The following is a 23796-nucleotide window of genomic DNA, read 5'->3' on the forward strand; positions in this document are numbered from 1 at the left end:
GAAAGCAGATGAGGAAATGAGATTATTAATATATGGTAAATAAAGGAAGGTTTCTTAGTAGATATGCCATTTGATCTAGATAGGCATCTAGTTTTCGCACTAAATGATGCGCTGAACTTGAAGTCAAGAAGACCTGGGGCTTAAATCTAGTAGTAGTTATCTGATCCTAAGGAAATCACAGGTCTGCCTTCCTCCATATCCTTCAGCTGTAAAATGGGGATAATGTTTAGTAGCTTATCTCCAAAGATTGTTCTTCTCATCTTCATTATTGTTGTAGAAGTTGATAAGTAAAGATGGGAGTGGTGAGGAGGAGTAAAATCTAAGCAGAGAGAGCTATGAGCAATGAAGACTGGAAGGTAGAGGATTAATTCAGGGAACAGCAAGTACCTGATTTGGTTGGAACATACAATTCTTGGTAGAATAAGTAAATGAAAGGAGGAGAGTAGAATTAGGAAGTTGTAAGGAGGCAGATTTCTATTCTGTAGAGAAAACTTTCCTAAAAGTAGAATTGTTAAAAACTAACAAACAAACAAACAAACAAACTAGAATGTCCTTCTGTGGGAGGTAGTAGGTTTCTTTTAATGCAGAGTCTCTGAAAATATCTGTAAGATTCCTATGGCTCTAAATCTTTGATTCTATGAGATTTTCAATAAGAGGTTGTATGGCATCTTTAAGGAATGTTATAAATGAGACATGCTTTGGGTAAGAAAAATCTTAAATGCTAAGATTCAGCTAGATTAGAGTGGTAGATTCTAGTCAAATTTTGGAGAACTTTGAATGTCAAACATTTTGACATTATTCATTTCATAATTACCTCAATCAATAATCATTTTCCCTCATTGTGGTCTTCATATACAACTGTGTTTGCAACTATTTATGTACATAAATTATTTTTTCATTATTATTATTTGTGTATGTTCCTGTAAAGTCTTATCTGATCCCTTATGGTGAGGAAATGACCCTGGATTTCTGAAGGCTATGTCAACAGAGTCTAAGATCTGTAGGTTTTCCATACTATAACGATTCTATGTATGTATGTTTGGGGAGGACTATCCTACTTGGATGGAGCGAGGGTCTTGAACTCTGCCCTCTGCCCTCCCTCCACCTTCAGCTCCCTATGAAACAAAAAGAAATACAACAAGAAGAAAGAGGAAGGGATAATCAAGAGGTAATGGGGAAGGCCCCTTGGGACATGGAAGGACATGGATAAGAGTGCACACAGGAGGAGTTGTGATCTGTATTATATGAAGGAATATTCACATATAAGATAATAGATCTATTGACATGGAGACTGTGTGATATACTTCATTGCTAAACTGTAATATCCATGAGGAGAGGGATGTGATAGTTGAATTGTATTTCCCTCAGCACTTAGCAGAGTAGTTTACACCCAAATGTTTAATAAGAATTATGAATTTGGTTTAGTATTTTGAGCAGTGAAGCAATATATGCAATCAAATTATGCATTGGTAAAAATACACATCACTATGAGGGATGGATTGTTATTTTGAGAGACTAGAAACTGAGATACCTTTTAAAGGCTATTATACTAGTCCATGAAAAAGGTAATGAGAAAGGTGATGACAATGGATATATCAAGAAAGACTGCAAAGATAGAAGCAAAAAGAGTTGCCAGCTTACTTAAGATCAGACATGAAGAAGAGGAAGTCAAAGGTGCCTTTAAGATTTCAAACCTAGATGAATGAAAAATGGTGATGACATTGACAGAAGTCAGGGAGGTTAAGAGGTTTGCAGGAGATGAGTTTAGTTTTGATCTATTTAGATTTAAGTTGTTTGTAACATATGCAGGTGGAAATTTCCAATAGGTATCTCCGATAGGTGATTCTGGAGCTTGGCAGAAAGGTCAGAATTAGAGATGAGATTTGGGAGTTCTCTACATAGTGTTGACAGTTGAAACAATGAGGTTGCCAAGGGAAAGAATACAAGAAGAGAAGAGAAAAGATCCAAGTATAATGCCTTTGGGTATGGCTACATTTAATGGGTAGGAATATGAAGAAAATTCTTCAAAATTGAAAGCAAAGAAACAGGACCAGGAAAGTACAAAGTTGTGGAACTCAAAGAAAAAGAGAACAGTGTACATAAGAAAGAGAGTGGTCAACACTGTCAAATCCTACATTCTCTTGCAATAATATAAGGACAGAATTGAGAAATTAAGAGGTCATCAGTAAAGCTTTGTTAAAGTGATAGGGATGGAAACCAGATTGGAAGGTGTTGAGGAGTAAGTGATGAGGATTTTGAGGCAGCGAATATAGGCCACTCACTCAAGAAGTTTGGCAATGAAAAAGGTGAATGGTACAGTGTCTCATGGGGCTAATAAGATCAAGAAAAGTGTGTTAGTCTGGTTAAAGTTTCAACATATGCTACCCTCACACTTGATCTGGCTGCAGCATTTAATGATAATACATACTGACCATTATACAAACTAGCTTAGTAGATATACTCATTCATACAAAAATGATATAAGAAAACATGTGAGTTCTTTGGTGTGCCTCACTGAAGGCCCCCTCTTTGCCTGGTCATGGGAAAGGAGACCACATCTACAACTGCTCTCAGAAATCCAATTCTATTCAAACAATAAGCCTAAATACTAAAGGACCTTAAGATGTTAGAGGCCAAGTAGTTATAACTTAAGTAGGCAAAGGTGGCTAGATGTCCCCAATGAGGCTAAACAAACACCAGCCATTTTAGAATACTTTATTCCTGAGTAGGTTAGATAAGACTAAACACTAGCCTTGGTAGCATTCGTTAGCAATGAGAGATTGTACTCACAGATCTGTATTAATCACTCTAATCATCTCTATCTACATATCACCTTTCTTGCCAATAGACAAAAATAAAATGATCTAACTGGCCTCAAACCTGAAGGATGGATGATGGAGGGTGGAGGTGGTACATTTTTCAATAGTAAAGACTACCTGTAGGCTATGCAGAGATATATGATCTCAGGCATTTCCTGGTCTTCTATATAGATGGTTTAGAAGCAAGAGGAGGGCTGGTACCAGTCAAGGATATGAATTGCTTACCTACTTCTCTCCACTAGGATGGTCATAGCTCAGTCCCGATTTGTCACTTCCATGACCTAACCTGTGCCTCTTATTGTTGATCAAAAGTCCAGTGTTGCTGGGATTTCTCAGCCTTTCCCAATTCTAGAACAGAACCTTGGGGCTGGGTGGGAAATCTCCTTTTATTACAGAATAAATATCTTACAAGTCCTGGTATTTGCCTCTTACAGTGCCTTGTGGAGGGAACCTCACAGAACGCAAAGGAACAATTCTGTCTCCTGGCTTCCCAGAGCCCTACCTGAACAGTCTCAATTGTGTATGGAAGATCACTGTCCCCGAAGGGGCTGGCATACAGGTAGGAACATCAAAGTACATCATTAGTCAATCATTCTATTAATATCCACTTCCTGAGCACCTGTTCTTTTCATAATCGTAGGTTAGGCTTCTCTAGACAGTGTAATGATGTATAAGACACGATCCTTATCTGCCAGCTTCACAGAGAAGACAGGACATGGATACATGGAAAAAATAATTAATAGAAGGCTATATGGAGAAGGAACCAAATGAAGGTTACATATAATAAAGTCCTATGGGGTCCAGTGAAAGAAGAGATCACTGGGTCAGGGTAGTCAGGAAAGGTATCATGGAGATATGAAACTTGAGTTGGATTTTGAAGAATATGTATGATTGAGATCAACAAGGAATTTTTTATATTTTCACTCTGGTTTCAGTACATTCAACTAAAAATATGTCTCATAATTAAAAAGGGAGATAGACTACTGTGAGACTTCTATGCAGACATATTGACAGGAGCAAAACCACAGTGGTGGGAAAGCTTATACTCAAAAGTAGATGTATTTTGTAGGCAGTGAAGAGATGAACCTAACTGCTTATAAGTACTATTTTCTAGTTCAGTCGTTTTAGTTCTGTCCAACTCTTCATGACCATCTTTGGGATTTTCTCGGTAGATAATGGAATGGTTTACCATTTATTTCTCCAGTTCATTTTATAGATGAGGAAACTGAGGCAAACAGGGTTAAGTGACTTGCCCAAGGTTACACAGCTAGGAAGTGTCTGAGGTTGGATTTGAACTCAGAAAGAGGAATCTTCCTGACTCCAGGATTGGTTCTTTATCCGCTATGCTGCCCACATAATGAGGAGTTTAGACTAAACAGTCTCTGAGTACTACAGAGCACTGAAAATGGAGTAATTGTGACACTAACCTAGAAAGTCAGATTAGGGTAGGATTGAGTAAGGCTAAAGTTTAGACTTCATCCCGTAGATAGTGGGGAGCTATTGAAGTCTGTGAGCAGGAAAGTGATGTAATGACAGTGGTACTTCAGTAAGGTATACTGCATAGGCCAGAGAAGGAAACCACTAGGATGAGCTAACTCTCCAGGATATTAGAGTATATGTCTCTTATATATGTGGTCAGTAACCCTGAGGGAGACTGCTACATAAACCCTTATAACAGAGGGACGTTGTAGGAAGGGCTTAAGCCCCGAAACGCTTGCCTTTTGGCATCACTTCAGGAAGACAGTTTCACTGTACATATCCGAAGTGGAAAAAATTTCTACAAATGCCATAATCTTTGTAAAAAAGTACTTAGTGTTGTGTCTGGCACATAACATGAGTTATATAAATGCTTATTCCCTTCCTTACCCCTACAGCAATAACCACATTGTCTTTTTCTTTCTTTTTTCCCCCCCTTTTATGTAGTATTTTATTTTTCCCCAGTTACATGCAAAAACAATTTTTGACACTGGCTTTTAAAACTTTGAATTCCAAATTATCTTTCTTCCTCCCTTCTCTCCCCTTCCCCCAATGAGAAGGCAAGCAATTTGACATAGGTTATACATGTGTAGTCATGCAAAACACTTCCATAAAGTCACATTAAGAAAACATAGACCCCCCCCCCCCAAAATAAACCCAGAAAACAAAAACCTCAAGAAAAATAAAGAAAGTTTTAAAAAAAAAGGTATTCAGATGCCATCAGTTATTTCTCTGGGGATGGATAGCATTTTTCATCAGAAGTCCTTCAAAGTTGTCTTGGGTCATTGTACTGCTGAGAATAACTAAGTCATTCACAACTAACCATATTGCAAAACTGCTGTTATTTTGTACATAGTACATTTCACTTTGTATCAACTCATCCAAGTCTCTCTAGGCTTTCCTGAGAGCATCCCACTCATCATTTTCCATAGCAGAATAGTGTTCCATCACAAACACATACCACAAGTTACTCAGCCATCCCCAGTTGATGGGCACTGCCTCAATTTCCTAATCTTTGTCACAAGAGAAAAAAAAAAAGGTGCTATAAATATTTTTGTACATATAGGTCCTTTTCCTTTCTGCTATTTTAAAAAACTCTTTTTTGGATACAGACCTAGTAGTGATATTTCTAGGTCAAAAGTTATGCATGGTTTTATAGCCCTTTGTGCATAGTTCCAAATTGTTCTATAGAATGGTAGAATCAATTCACAACTCCAACAACATTGTATTAATGTCTCATTTTTCCCACATCTCCTCCATGTTTTGTCGTTTTCCTTTTCTGTTCTTTTAGCCAATATGATAGTAGTATCTCAGAATTGTTTCAATTTGCATTTCTCCAGTCAGTAGTGAGTTAGAGCATTTTTTCATATTACTACAGATAGCTTTGGTTACTTTATCTGAAAACTGTTCATACATTTTGATTATTTATCAATTGGGGAATATCACTTTTATAAATTTGATTAAAGTCTCTATATGTTTGAGAACTGAGACCTTTATGAGAGAAATTTGCTTTAAAAAATCTTTTTTCACTATTGCTAACTATATTTCCCTCCATCCTATTCTCCCTGCAACCCAGGTTATTTTACCCTCTCTCTCCTTTCACCCTGTCCCTCCTCAAAAGTGTTTTGCTTCTGACTATACCCTCTCCCAATCTGCCCTCCCTTCTGTCACCTTCCACCCCTTTTCTTATCCCCTTCACCTCCTGTTTTCCTCTAGGGTAAGATAGATTTCTATTCCCAGTTGAGTGTATGTGTTATTCCCTCTTTGAGTCAATTCTGATAACAGTAAGGTTCACCACTCTCCCTTGCCTCCCTTCCTTTTGCCTCCATTGTAAAAGCCTTTTATTGCCCCTTTTATATGAGATAATTTACCCCATTCTACCTCTACCTTTCCTTTTCTCCCAGTCCATTTCTCTCTTACTCCTTAATTTTACTTTTTTTAAATACCATCCCTTCATAATCAACTCACACTTATGGCCTCTGTCTACATATACTCCTTCTATCTGCCCTAATAGTAGGAAAATTCTCATGAGTTAAAATGTAGTGTCATTTTCCCATGTAGGAGTATAAACAGTTTAACCTTGTTAAGTCCCTTATAATTTCCCTTTCCTATTTACCATTTTATGCTTCTCTTGAGTCTTGTAAGTGAAAATAAAATTTTCTATTCAACTCTGATCTTTTCATAAGAATGCTTTAAAGTCCTCTGTTTCATTGAATATCCATTCCTTCCCCCCACCCCCAAGGATAATACTCAGTTTTGCTGGTTAAGTGATTCTTGGTTGTAATCTTAGCCCCTTTGTCCTCTGCAATATCATATCCCAAGCTTTCCAATCCTTTAAGGTAGAAGTTGCTAAATCTTGTGTTATCCTGACTGTGGCTACATGATACTTGAATTGTTTCTTTCCAGCTACTTGCAATATTTTCTCCTTGATTTGGAAGGTTAGGAATTTTGCTATGATAATTTTTGGAAGTTTTCATTTTGGAATCTCTTTGAGCTGGTAATTGGTGGATTCTTTCTGTTTCTGTTTTACACTCTAGTTCTAGAATATCAGAGAAGTTTTCCTTGGTAATTTCTTGAAAGATGATGTCTAGGTCCTTTTTTTGATCATGGCTTTCAGGTAGTCCAGTAATTTTAAAATTATTCCTCCCAGATCTATTTTCTAGGTCCATTGTTTTTCCAATGAGACATTTCACATCGTATTCTATTTTTTATTCATTTGGATTTGTTTTATTGTTTCTTGAATTTTCATAGTCATTGGCTTCCATTTGCTCAATTCTAATTTTTAAGGAATTATATTCTTCAGTGAGCTTTTGTATCTCCTTTTTCATTCCAATTCTACTTTTTAAGGAAGTTTTTCCTTCTGTGAGTTTTGTGCCTCTTTTTCCATTTGTCTAACTGCTTTTTAAGGCACGCTTCTACTGAAACTGAGTGTCCTGGGTGGCAATCCCAGGGTGAAAAACAGCACTAGCACACCAGAAGTTGCAGCCACAGTGAAGAGGGGACCTTTGTCACAGTTCCAAGGCAAAAAAGAGTGATTGTAGTGGCTCACAGACTAGATCACAAGCCAGGAGAATATAGTAAGCACATCTTCCCTTAGTTCATGGCACCATAGAGGAATTGAAAACTTATATGTCCCTAGAAGTATCTCTGAAAACAGCTGCACAAAATCCCTGAAGCTTGGGACAGTGTACCCTCCACCCTGGAAGCAGAGCCCTACTTAACAAAGAGTTAAAAGTAAAATAATATGCTGAGAATCTGAGCAAGGAACAGAAAAAATTCTGACCATAGAAGGTTACTATGATGACAAGAAAGATCAAAACTCACATTTAGAAGAAGAAAATAAAGTCAAAGCTCCTCCATCCAAAGCCTCCAAGAAAAACATGAATTGTTCTCAGATCATGGAAGAGCTCAAAAAGATTTTGAAAAAGTAAGTAAGTAAGAAAGAAAAGTAAGAAAGTAAGAAAAGTAGAGGAAAAATTGGGAAGGGAAAGAGAGCAATGCAGGAAAATTATGAAAAACAAGTCAACAGCTTGATAAAGGAGACACCAAAAAAATACTGAAGAAAGTACCGCCTTAAAAAACAGATTAGGCCAAATGGTAAAAGAGGTACAAAAAGCCAGTGTGGAGAAGAATATAGTATATCTGATTGAAGAACAAAGTTTACAATAGTTCTACTATTAATATGTCCTCAGATCAGAGCTGGAATATTGGGTTCAGTTCTGAGGATAGTCTTTTAAAAATGTTGATAGTCTGCTGGGCAAATAGTGATAGTGTTGAGATTCATAAAAATCCTATCCTGTGAATAGGTAGAAGGAGTACATGAAAACATAATATCTGACCAAGGTTTATCAATAGCTCTATATCTCAACTAAAGGAATTGAAATGTAGACTAAAAAGATTTATGAGGAACATGATGACTGTTTAAGTATTTGAAGGGCAGCTGTCATGGAAATCAGGGATTAACTTTGTTCTGCTTGGCCACAGGTCAGAAGCTTCAGAAAAGCAAATTTCAGCTGAGCATGATGAAAATATCCCAGTCTCTTCTTGCCTCTTGATTTAGTACAAGTGTTGGGCTTGAAATGAGTTATATTCTGTCTTTTTTATGCTTGTGACTTCTGCCATTTAAATGGCTTCACTGATTAGAATCAAGGCTAAAGATTTCTGGACCTGTCTTGAAGATTGGCAACAAAGATTGGTTTATCAGAAAAGTTGAATGTATATGAGGATCAGAATATGGCTCAAAGTCAAACAAAAAGTTTCTCAAGTGTTCACATTGGGGGACAGTTTCATCTGTGTCCAAGTCCAGTAGATATGTGTAGAGTCTGAATCATAGATATTTTGGGGCCTAGCCCCACCTGTTTCTCTCTCTTACTATAAACTACTTTTTCACTTCAGCTTTCTCATTTAAAAAAAATATAGTATCTAAGAACCTCAGGGGTCATCTATTCTTGAATCAGATTTTCCCTATAGTATTTTTAACAAATGATTACCCCACCTTTGCTTGAAGATCTTCATTAATAGGGAATCCACTTCTTCCTGAGACAATACTTTGTCTTGTGGATGATTCTATTTGTCAAGATGATTTTTCTTACATTGAGCTAAAATCTCCTTCTCTAGAGCTTCTGTTCATTGTTCCTAGTTCTGCCATCTGGGATCTAGCAGAGCATATTTAATCTCTTTTTTACATGACAGGCTTAAAATACTTGAAACTAGTGATTATATTCCACACTCTACATCCTCATTTAAGTCTTCTTTTCCATGTTAAAAATCCACAGTTTCTTTCACTGATCCATGCTATCCTGGTCACTTTCTTTGGTATATGCTCCAGGTTATCAATGTTATTGTTGTGTTCCTCCTTCTTTCTCGAAGAGGACCATGACATCAAGATAACGACATGACTTGAAGTTGACTTTGATTTGAGTGAGGTAGGGCTGTGCAAGGTCACCAACCTCACTTTCTTCTCCTGAGTCATCTGGGTCCGGTGGTCTGATATTCATCAGGAAGACTGGAGATGCTCAGGATGCAATAGGAGACCCTGGCCCTTTTAGGATAGGTCTTATCACATTCTCACTTTGAGTAAGACACACTCATTCAATGAATAGGCTTCTTTAAGTAGTTACTCAAGGATGACCCCTTTAATCAGAAGATGAATAGCACTTCCAAATAGTTAAAAGTACACTGCAAACATAAAGAAACACCAGTGTCCAAATTGAAGTCAAGCTAATGTATCCCAATCCCTCTATGAACTGTTTTCCTCCATCAAACCAGGCTAGTTACTCTTTATAAGAAAACCCACAACACAGTATGTTAAGGGTAAGAGATGAGAAATGCTTTCATTGTAATTAAGAGTCTATTCTGCTACATTGGTCTGGTCAGTGCTATTATGACATGAGGCCACTCATGCTGCATAGACAGCACTCCTCTGGCTCTGGCTATAATATCCATATAATATTATTTGATTATTCCAAAGAAATTTTGGGTCATAATATCTTGGAAACTAGAAATTAAGGTTTTTGCCATATTAATAAACACTGCATTGTTTTTCCAGTGCCAGCCATAAGGAAAACGTTACATTTTGGAATAATTTCTATAATGCTCCCAAAAAACCTATTTTGTTTGTTTGTGGACATCCTGAATACTTAGTTTCAGCCAATAAGCTTGTCCAGAGTGGGGATATAACCTCAGTTCATAAATATATACAACCCCAAACACTACTATGTCTTTATTTTTTGGATATATTCCTTTGAAATTTAGTGATGCCCCTCTCTTTTCCTTCAAAAACCTTTCTTCTCTTTTCCTTCAAATCCCAGAATTACTGTGGGATGGCATGGCTTCATTAAGAATAATTCATGCCAACCTATTTGGTAGGGTGTGCTAAAATTAGTATATAAGGATTTTAGTAAAGCATTTAACCAAATCTCTTCTTATGCTGTCTTTGTGGACAAGATGGAGAAATAGGGCCAAGTCAGTCAGGAGCCCAGTGAAGTAGATTCCTAAGTGGTTAAATGACTAGATGGAACCCAAAGGATGATCATGAATTGTTCAGTGTCAGTTTATAGTGAGATCTGTAGTGAGGTCCACAGGGATCTATTCTTGGCCCTCTATTATTTAATAATTTTTTCAGTAACTTGAATAAACACTTTGTAGGCATGCTTATCAAATTTCCATGTGACACAAATTGTGAGGGCTACATAACATTCTATGAGAGCAAGGCTCCAGAAAAATCCAAATTGCTTTAAAGGTTGAGTCAGTTCTAAAACAGTGATACAGAATAAAGATAAATATGAAGTCTTAGGTTAAAAATATCAACTTCATAGGTACTGATTAGAGGAAGTTCGGCTCCAGAGTATGTCTGAAAAAAATCTGAAGAGGTTAATGAACTGCAAGGTCATTATGAGTCTGATGAGGCAACTTTAAAAAGCAAATATCACCTTAGGCTATATTTAAATAGACAAATATATATGTATGTATGTGTGTGTGTGTGTATAAATATGTATGTATGCATGCATATATGTATGTATAGGCGTATATAGACACCTATAGATATATGTATAGATATAAATAGATATATACATCGATATATAGATACAAGATATAGATGCAAATGTAGATATAGTAACCAGGTGGTATGATATTCATATGGACTATCTGTGCCCAACCTGTGGTAGAGCATTCCAAGCTTATATTGGTCTAATCAGTCACAGTTGGACACGCTGAAATTTCAGTTTATCATGATGATGTCACTTTGATCCTCTTTGAAGACGAAGGACAACAACCAACCAGATCTGTAGTCAGGAGGACTCCCTTTCTTGAACTCAAATACAGCCTCCAACACACACTGCTGTGTGACCCTGGACAAGTCACTCGATTCTATTTGCTTGAATTTCTTTATCTGTAAAATGAACTGGAGAAGGAAATGGCACACCACTCCAGTATCTTTGCCAAGAAAACCCCAAATGGGGTCACTAAGTGTCAGGCACAACTGAAAGGAGTGAACAATGACAACGACAAATGTCAGGGAGATGATAGACCTGTTGCTCTTTGCTGTTCTTAGACTCCATGTGGAGTAATGTTTTAAGGTCTCAGGACCACATTTTAGGAAGACTATTGATAAGCTGACCTAATCCCAACTGGGATGTGGAAGGGCCTCAAGACCAAACATCTATGGTTGAAGTTTATCTGTAGAAGAGAGATATTTGGGTATGATATAATAACCATCTTCAAAAGGCTTTCATGATGTAATTGAACTTGTTTGGCTCAAGGGGAAGAAGAATAAACTGTGGGGAAACAGATTTTAGCTTAATATAAGGAATAACTTATCTAAGTTAGAACTATTCTAAAGTAGAATGGACTGCCTTGGGAGGTGGTAGATTCCTCTTCACAAGAGGCCTTTAAGTGAAGGCTAGAAGAACACTTGCTGTGGAGATATTTTAGAGAGTCTTGCTTCATGGTCAAATATAAATTAGACTAGACTTCATTCCAGAAGTTCTTAAGGGCAGGAGTAGGAGGGAGTTACTGAGGACAGCATGGACTTCGGCTTGTGGCTAGTGAGCTGGATTGGCAATCTAAAGTGTTTGGAAACCTCAGAATTATTTCAGAATCCTGGTTCATTGTATTTGGGTCCTTTCTATAAAAGAGCACTTCAGGATGATAGGAAGACAATGCCGGTGATCTGTTTCACAGACCTACTTTCTGAGCTCATTAAAAAAAAAATATTCTGAGAATTTGTATCCCACCTGCACTGGGGAGCTGCTGACATCCATTTCCTCTTGGTGCTCCTGGGCAGTCTAAGTTTTCCTTTAGGTATTCTGATCCAGTTAAGCCCAAGAAAGCTCTTACTCAGCCCTGCTTCACACTCCAGCAAAGAGTTAACAGGTATCTTTAACAGATCAGTAAGACAGCAATGGAAAACTTTTTTAGGCTAATAGTTGTAAATAACCATTCCTTCTTTAATCTCCTTGCTACTTCTTTAAACCTACTTTTTTTTTTTCCAAGTGTCCTTTGTGTTCACATCTCCCTAATTTTTTAGGTTTCTACTCCCTCTTCCAAAGGTTGACTCTACAGATTAAAGACTGTGACAGACTATGGGGAGAAAGGAATTCACAATAAGGAATTCACAGTGTATATCCAAAAGATATACATACAATTTACATCATGGTTTCCATCTGTGAAATAGAGAATGTGTGAATATTGTAAAAAGAATGAGACTCTTGATAAAATGTCCGGGAGAAAAAAGCTATTTTGCTGATTTAAAAACAATATACACTAATGTTACATTGGTTTTTAAGGACACAGTGTTGTTTCTCTGATTACTACCTTTGGGCTGGGACAATGAAAAATTTCTCCTCTGACTTTCCTAGATTCAAGTCATAAGTTTTGTCACAGAACAGAACTGGGATTCTCTCGAGGTTTTTGATGGTGCAGACAATACTGTGACCATGCTGGGGAGCTTCTCAGGTAAGAGGACCTTTGTGGGGAGAGCAAGAAAGGCCAACTTTTAGAGTTGGTAGAAATTTTTGGATTGAGTGCAAAACTAATCACTCTTCTATGAAGTTAAACAATTAGGATCCCTAAACTCAATGTTAACAGTTCATTTAGAGAGACAGGGAGACATATTGACTTTTGACCCCTTCTACATTTCTCCAATAATTTATCATGTTGTCACTTTGTATAGTATAAAACTTTCAGGTTTCATACTATTCAGCTGAAGCCCAACCAGAGGGACTGGACAAGAACTAAACTTGTCAGTCTTAGAAATTCATTTGGGGATCATTATTTACATCTGTCTGGTTGGAACAGGTAAACACTCTGCAGGTAGCTAAAGAGAAGTTTCCTATGAACTTTTCCCAACCCAATACTGACCAATGCTTTGGAAACTGGAGGTCTTTTGGGGACCTGGGAACAAGACAAAACTTTGTCAAGTTATTACTGATGGGTTTGAGCAAGGTTCTAAGATTAAGGTATGAGAGCCAAGTATGGAGGTATGGAGGGATGGACGGAGAGATGTAGGAAGGCTTCACATAAGTACTTTTGGAATTTCTTTTCCATAGGAACTACAGTGCCTGCCCTTCTGAACAGCACATCCAATCACCTTTACCTGCATTTCTACTCAGACATCAGTGTGTCTGCTGCTGGCTTTCACCTGGAGTATAAAAGTGAGCTGCCCACTTTTATAGGTTTCCTACCATCTCTGTGCATGGTGGGAATTGGAGTAGTCTTTGCCCATTTATATGTCTTTTTGCCTGCCTACATTATATCTAGGATGCTCCATTGCCCCTTTTCCTTATGCCCTCCCTGACCTCTAGGGTTTATCACAGAGAATTTAGTTTCAGGATTTTAGGGGTGGAAATAGGTTAGACTTGTGATGTCATTGGTATAGGAAATTCCCAATAAGGAAACTCCCTCTACCAATGCAGATCAGTACCTACAACTCAACTTCTAATCTTAGACCATTGCCTAAGGAACTTAAAGTTAAATGACTTGCCCAAGGTTACAAAGCCTTTATTTATGTGTGAGACATAAGACTTGAATCTAGGTCTCCCTGATTCTGATGCTGGTTGTCTCTTCACTTTGCAGTCCCTGATTCTGGAATGAAATTCTGCATTGTGGCTTATTACTTAATTTAATTTCAACAATGTATGAAACTCTACTTTTTATTGCCATTAGTAGTTTCCCAACTAAATTAAAAGAATATAAGATGGTTGGCAGAGGACTTGATGAGTATCCTTTTGCTAAAACATCATTTTCTTCCTGTATAAGAAAAAAAAACCTCACCATTCCTTTCTGCTTTCCCATTTTTCCTTCTCCCTCATCTTCTTTCTTTTATCTCTAATGTTAAGGCAGTCAGTATTGAAACCAACTTTGTGCTTTAGGTATATAAGAGAAATATGAACTATGGCCATTGTTCTCAGAAAGCTCACAGTCTCTTTAAGGAATGAGAACTACAGAATAATACAAATTTGAAATTAGCTATTTAAGTGGTGAGGGGACAAACACAAACTACATAGTGTTCAGGATAGGTGAGTAGGACTGTTGAACACTGACTTCAGGGTAGACTTGAAGAATCAGGCAGTAGGCATAGCAGGCAAGCTAAGATGAGCAAAGATTGAGGTGTATAACAAGTAACTCCAGTAGGTGAAAGGCCAGGTGAATCCCTCGTTCAGCTTCATGTATGTAGGAGTGATGGCAACAGATGGTAGGAATGATTCAAAGCTAAAGCTTGGCAAGCCACAATTGGTGATATGATAAGGGGGCAAGGGAGTCAAGAGAAGAGAATAGCATGTAGTTGAATTGGTTCCTCATGGGGACAAACTGGGGAAAGGAGGAATGGCTGGTACAGGGGAGATGATGACCTGAAAAGAGAACTGAGGGGTCAAGGAATTGGAGGGTGTCAAGGTGAGTATAGAAAATAAGATTTTGTAAGGGAAGGGAGAGGGAGAGTAAAAAGTCAATAAGTTATAGTCATATATATATGACTTTATATATATATATATATGTGTGTGTGTGTGTGTGTGTGTGTATATACACATATATATGTTCATATAGTCAGATGGGAGGTGGTACATTTATGGATGATGATAAGGTTAAGATATGGCCATCTTTATGTACATGACAATCCAGGCTATCCTGACAGAACTATCTGGGTTTTGAAGGAGTTATATCCATTTATGTTTGATTCTTACCTTCATGAAGTAATGAATCATCATTATCTTCCCAAGAACCTTAGGTGTCAGTGTATAAAGGCATAGCGATATATCCTTCAGCCCCTTATGTCTTTACTAATTTCCATACTATAGGTACATTTCTTTTGGACTTCCATGCTCAAAGGCAGTGGCTCAGGTCTTGTGTTGGAGAGTGGTGCTGAATTTGTTTGGTATGGAATTAGGAGGTTGAGGGGATGAGAGAATAGTTTCCCACCTATTTGCACTTGAGTTCGCACTTGATGTCAACACTGCGGAAGTCCTTCAGCCCTTTGAACAAGAGAGCAACATTATGAACATGGCGTTTTATAGAATACAGTCACAGCTGGTCAAAGTCATGGATATCATCTGGTCCTACCCTCATTTTAGATATAAGGAAATTGAAATTCAGGGAAAGAAGGGGCTTTGTCAAAATCACATAGAAAATGAATGCCAGAGGTAAAACTACAATCCACATGTTTGGAATCAAATCTAGACCTATTTGCACTATACCAGGTAACTCTGTAACTGCCACTTTTGGTGTGTGGGACAAGCAGAATGAAGCATCCTCAGATCAAATTTGTAATTCATAAGGTGAAATTAATTCAAAAAGTTATTTTTTTTGACAAATATGAGACAAATTTTAAATAAGAATTCTTAAAGATTTATATAAAATTTTATTTTTAAATAATTTTTAATTGAAGTTTTAAATAATGATTTTTAAAGACTTTTCTATTTTAAAATCATTACATTTATATATTGACAGAACGTGTATTCTTTCACTGAGATAAAAACAGGTGGCTTAAGACTTTGTTAGAAAGACTAACTAGTTAAAACAGGAAGTCATCAAATGGTTTACATAATTTATAACAGTCATCTATGGCTGTTATAATATGTAACTCTCAGTCTCACTCAGTAATATTTGTCTTAAAGTAGTGAGGACTATTTAGATAAAAGTAGGACCGAGACCACTATTTCACCAAGGTTTTCTCTCTTTCCTTCAGGGTGAAAGGAGGGACATCTTTATTCTGATAACTGAACACTTGTCTGGAACCACCTTTTAATGAAACAAGCAGGTCATGCTCACTTGACTCTTGCTCTCTTCCTTACTCTCTGGACTTAACTTCCTTACCAGCAACCATTCCCCATGTTGACTTCCTCCCCTCCTTACCTACCCTCTTTCCAGCTCTTCTTTTTATTATCTTTCTTTCAGTGTAACCTTCTTGAGGATAGAGACTACCTTTTTTTTTTGCTTGTATTTATAGCAATCTTTGCTTGTATTTATAGAATTTCTCTTAGTGCCTGGAACACAGAAAAAGCTTAATAAATGCCCTATCTGTCTATCACTGGAAGTACTCATCTTATGAGGGTTTATTAACATGGTCATCTTGACTCGATCTTCCAAATTCATCAAACCACATCCAAATCTACAAGAAGGATTTGAGGCCCCTTGTTATCCTTTCCACCATAAATTGAAGCTCCACTCCTTTCCTTGAATGACCAATGTCCAGTCAGGAGAAAACAGGGCCTCCTTTTTCACTTCAACAGAGACTTATTAAGTCCTTTCTCCAGATGAAGAATTCTTAACCAGGGATTAAAATTTTTTTGATAACTATATTTCAATATAATTTATTTTGGGGGGTAATCTTTTATATTGATACATTTCAAAACATTATTCTGAATCATTATCCATAGGCTTTTATCAGGATGCCAATGGAGTCAGTGCCATACAAATGTTTATAATCTCTGCTTCAGATTTAGCTAATAGCTTGCTCTTGTAGTCTTGATGTTTACTTAAAAATATGCATGAAATTGTCAGTCAGATTTCTTAAATTTGATGGCACATGGTTTCGTAATAAAATAATTTGACTTTAGTTTTTTTTTTAATTTTTTTTGAAGCTCTATTATATATGAATTCTTTTTTGACCCTAATCTTTTTATTGTCTGTATACTAACGCCCTAATGTTTTGCAACTCCAATTAACAACCTCCAGTTCTGCCTCCTCACTCTTCTCTCTTTCTAGTTCCTGTGGCAGAGGGTTAGAAAGATCTAAGTGGGACAATCCCCGCCTCTTTCCCTTTAATAATTCTCATTAACCAAGACTTTTCCAAGATTTGAGTCAAATAAAATGCTTGTAGTTGAGCATGATTAAATCCTCTGCTTGTTTTCCAGCCTCATTGGAGTTGGTCATTGGTTCTTAGTTTCCTTTGCTTTACAGGGCTGAGGGTCTTCTCTATACCCACTTGAAAGAGATATTTTGGAAGAAACAGATGTGGCATCTTTGTGAAGTTTCTGACTGCCACAGCTATGCTTCTTGAACTTCAGGTCTTTCATGTCATTCCTTCTTGAACCCTGTTGAGTGTATAAGATCACAGAAAAGAAAAAATGACTTGTCTGGGATAAAGAGAAAACAAATTGGAGAGAGAGAGAGAGAGAGAGAGAGAGAGAGAGAGAGAGAGAGAGAGAGAGAGAGGAGAAAGGAGAGGAAAGGAGAAGGAGAGAGAAAAAGAGAAAAAAAAAAGCCATAGCGGAAATTTCTACCACACCAATGGAAAGATGATGATGATTTTTTTTTTTCACTGGGATTTAGATCTTGGGATTTAGAAAGCATGCAAATTTCCTATCAGTTGGTCCTTTCCCAAGGCTCAGTGATTGTCCTCTTAGGGGTGTAGGATGTGTTCAAGGAGGACAAGTACCTTTGGTGTGATGGCTGCTGAGCCCTTTTCAGTGCTCTTTCCACCTTTGGTGTCCACCTGTTCCACGTAATTCTCACCTGTGGCTCCAAGAAGCTGCAGCATGCGCAGTGGCCACACCCTGGTAAACCATTTTGGCAGACTGACCAAACCAGGTTGAGGGTAATCACGGGGTCTCAAATCCATTAGTGAGTTGGGGGATGTCTAGTCCAAGCATATGAAGACTTCCCCTGGTGAAATGGGTGTATGAGAACAATTTGTTCCAACTGCCATGAAGACAGTTGAAGCAGCAATGTGGAGCACCTATTCTCTGAGTGTGAACAGTTTGCTGCTAACTTGGAAGGAAAGTTGAGCTAACACACAGTTGGCAACAGTGGAGCAAAAAAGGAGTGGGTAGCTTTCAGAGATTTGGTATACAGCACTGCATTTGCTCATCTGGGTAACAACACTTGCAAACACCAAGAGTGGTTTGATGAAAATGATGGAGAAATCCAGAAGCTGCTAAATGAAAAACGAGAACTGCACAGGATTTACCAGCAGGATAATTAATTCACCTCTAAGAAGGCAGCATTTAATTCCATCAAAAGCAAAGTACAAGCAAAGCTCAGAGAGATGCAGGATTCCTGGCTCAGTAAGAAGGCAGATGAAATTCAATTTTATGCTGATAGTAACAATCCAAAGCACTTTTATGATTCCCTGAAAGCTATTTATGGACCAGAAACCTATGGTGCATCACAGCTATTCAGTGCTGATGGAGCCACGTTGATTAGTGATAAGAATATGATCCTAGAGAGCTGGACCAAACACTTCCATAGTGTTCTCAAAAGATCATCATCAGTTAATGCTGAGGCCATTGACGGTTTACCTCAGGTTGAAGTCAATCCCTCCTTAGCTGAAGTTCCAACTGAAGAAGAGGTTTTGAGGGCCATTAGGCTCCTTTAATGTGGCAAAGCACCTGGTGCTGATTCTATTCCAACTGAGGTTTCCAGGGTAGGGGGACCATTGCTCATACAAAAGCTGATTGAAGTTTTCCAAGTTATATGGCAAGAGAAGGTTATTCCCCCAGGAGTTCAAGGATGCCTCCATTGTCCATCTCTATATAGGTAAAGGGAATAGATTGTCCTGCAACAATCAAAGGGAGGGCCTCTCAGTCATTGCTGGCAAGATTCTTGCTAGAGTCCTCCTTAATTGGCTGATCCTTCACCTGGAAGATGGCCGTATATCTGAGAGCCAATGTGCCTTCAGAAAGGGCTGAGGAACAGTAGATGTGGTGTTTGCTGCCCAACAACTCCAGGACAAATGCCAGGAGCAGTACAGAGGTCTGTACTCAACATTTGTGGGTGTGATGAAGGCCTTTGACACTGTTAATCATGAGAGCTTATGGAAAATTATGTCAAAAATTGGTTGCCCAAAGAAGATCATCAGTATTGTACATCAGTTTCATGATGGCATGTTTGCCCGGGTTCTGGATAGTGGACATTGCTCTCATACCTTCCCAGTCACCAATGGAGTGAAAGAGGGCTATATGCTTGATCCCATGCTTTTTAGCATGATGTTTTCAGCCATGTTGTCAAATACTTTCAATGAGGATGAACACAGCATCAAGGTCAACTACTGTACTGATGGTAAGTTCTTCAATTTGAAAAGGCTGCAAGCCAAGACCATAGTGGAGGGAGTGTTAGTGCATGATTTTCTGTTTGCAGATGATTGTACACTTAGTGCAGCCTCTGAAACTGAGACACAACAAAGTATGGATCAATTCTCTGTTCCTTGTGCTAATTTTGGCCTAATAATTAACACTAAGAAAATACAGGTGCTTCATCAGCCACCACCACACCATCCATATATGGAACCATCAGTTACAACAAATGAAGTTTTGAATGCTATCCATAAGTTCACTTATCTTGGTAGTATACTTTCCAGAGATGTATGCATTGACAGTGAGGTTGACACATGCGTTGCCAGAGCTAGCTCAGCATTGGGAAGTCTCTGAAGGAGAGAAGAGGTATTGGATTGATGACCAAACTAAAGGTCTACAGAGCTATTGTGCTGACCTCATTGTTATAAGCCTGTGAAATCTGGACAGATACCAGTGCCATGCCAGGAAACTGAATGGCTTCCATTTGAATTGTCTTAGGAAGATGCTAAAGATCACCTGGCAGGATAGGGTACCAGACACTGAAATCTCTTCTCAAACTAAACTTCCAAGCATTCAAACTCTACCTCAGAGAACTCTGATGAACTGGCCATGTTGTTCGAATGAAAAACACATGCTTGCCAAAAAGACTATTTTATAGAGAGCTCACACAGGGTGGTCTTTCACATGGTAGTCAGAAGAAGCGATACAAGGATACTCTCAAGGTCTCTCTTAAGAACTTTGAAACTGATCGTGTAACAGGGGAGACACTGGCACTAGACATGGTGTACCCACATCAGAGAAGGTGCTGTGCTCTATAAGCAAAGCAGAATTGACATAGTTCAATATAAATGCAAGGTGCACAGACTTAGAGAATCCATCCCAAATGTTCAAATGGATTATTTGTGCCTTACCTGTGGTAGAACATTCCAAGCTCATATTGGTCTGATCAGTCACACTCAGACACACTGAAATTTGATTCTAGCATAGTGATGTCATTTTGGTCATCTTCAAGAATGAAGGACAGCAGCTAATCATTGGACCACTTTACTATTGTAGTGGCCAGAATTTAACAAAGGGCTGATTGAGGCAATTTCTTTTATTGAGATAAATTTTGTTGCCAGGGACATGCAGCCACCTGGTAACAAAGGGGCCTTATGGCTAGCCTCCATTTGTGCCAAAAAATCCAGAACATGGGCCAATAGCATTTTTTACATCTAGATGTGTCTTCCTTCTAATTGGCCTAACAGTACATCATTTGGACCTCCCCTGGCAAATGTAAGGCAACACTGATTGGTAGACATTTTAATGAGGAAGTAATCTAAGAGTTCTCAGCTTTTCCCTACTACTTCATCATTGGCTGAGAGCAGATAGTTAAAGAAAAACAAGGGCAAAGGGACATATCCTTGGGAGAGAACCTAGTTCTGTTGGGGGTCTGTTTTACATGGTAAACAAAAGCCAGGATCCCTGGCCAATACATGCTTTGGAGCTGGGAGTAATTATCTCATTCCTTTAGGGCTCTTAAGAAAACTGGCAGCCCTCCAGAGGTTAGGGGTCTGAGGAAATGGATAGATTCACATAGAAATATTGGTAATAAATAATATAGTTCAACACTAATTTTTCTCACTGTGTTACTAAGGTGGTGTAACTCTAGGGCTGCTTCAGAAACCCCTTTTTTGCATTGGCAGGGGCTGATTCTCCAGAGTGTATTTACTATTTATTTCTACTATTCAGATTCCAGGGGACTCTGAAGAGGTGGGTAATATTTTTCTAGTGCTTTAGCTTACTGACTCCTTCGTGGGAGTGTTTGCCTCATTGATGATCAATGCCAGCCAGATTTAATTAACTTTTAGAAACTGTCATTAACTAAGGTAAAAACACTAAGTACTAAAATGTTTCTCACAAGAGCCTGTGACACGTTCTACCACAAACATGTTCAGAGTCCAGCAGAGGACCCACAGATCCTGATTATTTTTGAAGTCTTGTTTTCTTTTTATGAAGTACTTACGAAATTCTCCATAGTCATGATTTAGCTTTCTGCTGGACTCCTCAAAGAAACCCTAAACTGCCTTTCCTCAGTGGGTTCCTGGTGTCAGTCATTGTCATTGCTGGGACAGGACAAGGATGCTAGCATGCAGACCTCCCACAGGAAGTTCAAACTCCACTAGTCAAGTTCGGGGGAGGTAGTGGGGGGAGGCAAAAGGCTCTAGTCCTCTCTCACTCTTCTAACCTCATCCCCCCTTTTTCTCTCAGAAGAAGGGACTTGGCTAGAGTTTCTGTCTTCTCAAAGTTTCCAGAGACATGCTTTGCTCTTAAATGTCTTAGAGTTATAAAACCTCAGAGGTAATAGGTTCATATCTTAGTTTACTGACTTTGATTGAGTGATTGTTATAGTAGAGATGTTCTTACCCAACAGAGATATCTGGGTTAGAATATATAATTACTTCAAGTGAGATGAGGTGCTTGGTTAATTTAATAAAATCATAACCTTTAATATTCTTAATACGTTTGAAGGAAAAGGGTATAGATAAACAAATGAGCAGCCAACAGAGATGGCAGAAATGACCCTCCTGATGCATTATGGACTTTAAAATATTAAAATACCAGTCTAAGGTACTCTCCCCCTTCAATCTCACTTTCTTTCTCCATCTTACTAGGTCACTGAAATGGTGCTTCCCTTGAAATGGTGTATTGGGCAATGATCAGCTGCCAAATAGAAGAGTATGCCAGTAAAATCTGTCCCAAATCCCAGGAAATGAGAAAGTATTTCATCTTACTCCCACCCTTTCAGTCAACAGACAGACAGACTGACTCTCTCTCTCTCTCTCTCTCTCTCTCTCTCTCTGTATTGTGTGTGTGTATGTTTGTGTATCTCTCTCCTTCAAAGACACTGTTGAATATGAGACTTATGACTCATTCTTGGGCTAACCTCTTTTCCCCCCACATAGTTGGTAGCTAGTAATGTAATATCACTAACTAAAATTTCAATTCAAGAATCATTTGTTACATAATTTCAGATACTGTACTCAGCAGTGGAAACACAAAGATTAGAAAAGATACAGACTCTCAAGGAACTTAAATTCTTTCACTTTTTAGTTGGATGTTAGGGATCTCAGGTTCCATAGCTTCCATCATGTGGGGAAAAGGAACCTTGTTAATGCCCCGCCTTCCCCAACAGCAACCCAGTCATTGTCATTTCCTATCAATCACCTAAGTAGGGATTCCCCCTAAAAGAAGTGAGTTGGGGATAGGATTGGGGAAAACATAGAGGAACATTATTTCTAATCTTTTTCCCAGGGTCTAATGCCGCTGCAAGTTGACTTCATGGTTTGGCCCCTAGGATAAGGTGGCATGAGGGAAGCTACTGGAAACAGCTGTGATGCTTATTTATCTTTTCTGAATGGAACAGCCTGAGTTCTGTTTTTTCTTTGTCTTGCTGTTGTTTTCCTGATGCTGTGTCAATTCAAGCTTTTGTCTCTGGCCTCAGCCTAGCCTGCTACAGAATCAAAGAAGGCTTAGCGATCATAGTGAAGGTATTTGTTGTCACTGCTTTCTCCTGGAGAGGTCATGCTCTGATCCCTGTCACTTGGAGGCACATGTTCTTCATGCTATGGAATGCGAAGCTCACTTCTGAGAGAATCATGAAATTATACAGCTTTGATTTTGGAGAAGGGAGGAAATTTGTAGGCTTGGCCTCCTTGGAGGTCTAAGCCCTTGGAATGGGCTTTATGATAGCTGCTCAAACAGAAAGAAAGGGAGCTAGGAATTAGAGAAAGCATAAACGGTAGCAAACAGCACCTCATATTGGGCTCTGTTGGTTTTCTGGGGACTGCAGGAAATTTGGACTTAAAACTGTGATGTTTGTTGCTCAAGAACAAGACTAGTTCTATATGAAAGACAACCATCATCCATCTAAAAGGTCTGGGTGAACCCATGGCATCAACAGTCCAAAAGACAAAGGGAAACAAGAAGCATTCCCTCTGTAGGAAATATTAAATTATTCGGAAGTTGGTAATAAATTTACTTTTTATTACAAATTTTTAATCCATTGTTTAAGTCATTTTTTCCCAATGAATTTAAATAAGGATTAGGAGAAGGTGGCCAAGGATCATGGTGGCTATCACAGTGGATAATCTACAAAGATATTTTGGATAATCCACTACAGGAAAACATGAAAGTTCTCTGTAATTGTGGAGACAAGAGGTTATTGAGATGTATTAAAACTGAAAGAAGTTATGATTATTACTTGTACTTACATAAAATGATAAGTGAGTTATAACGGGTGAAAGAAATGTAAAAATGCGTCTCAAAAAAGCATAAAATAAATATTGCAGAAACTAATCATCTCTTAGTGCCAAAATTTGACATTGAGGGAAAGGAATGCTAGAATTTTTATTTCTACTTCTTTTCTCTCTATTTTTTTCTCTCCTTTTAGAGTTTCTAACCAGTTTCTAAAGAAACTGGCTATAAGGTATATTCAATAAAAACAGATT

General features: G+C 38.2%; 1 protein-coding gene and 1 long non-coding RNA gene across 4 annotated transcripts in view; one reads left to right on the forward strand and one right to left on the reverse strand.

Annotated features, from left to right (window-relative positions):
- LOC140504774 (uncharacterized) overlaps nucleotides 1–3123 on the reverse strand; it is a 39339-nt gene extending 36216 nt beyond the window's left edge. For both annotated transcript variants that reach the window (XR_011967239.1, XR_011967238.1), the window contains exon 1: nucleotides 3045–3123. This is a non-coding gene — a long non-coding RNA (uncharacterized lncRNA). The remainder of the gene's footprint in view (nucleotides 1–3044) is intronic.
- Nucleotides 1–23796, forward strand: part of CSMD2 (CUB and Sushi multiple domains 2) — a 1007626-nt gene that overhangs the window by 822593 nt on the left and 161237 nt on the right. For both annotated transcript variants that reach the window (XM_072610105.1, XM_072610106.1), the window contains 3 exons: nucleotides 3254–3378; nucleotides 12656–12752; nucleotides 13346–13450. In XM_072610105.1, coding sequence (XP_072466206.1) covers nucleotides 3254–3378; nucleotides 12656–12752; nucleotides 13346–13450 — 327 coding nt within the window. The remainder of the gene's footprint in view (nucleotides 1–3253; nucleotides 3379–12655; nucleotides 12753–13345; nucleotides 13451–23796) is intronic.

This window comes from Notamacropus eugenii, chromosome 5, assembly GCF_028372415.1.
Source record: "Notamacropus eugenii isolate mMacEug1 chromosome 5, mMacEug1.pri_v2, whole genome shotgun sequence".
Taxonomy (NCBI): Eukaryota; Metazoa; Chordata; class Mammalia; order Diprotodontia; family Macropodidae; genus Notamacropus; species Notamacropus eugenii.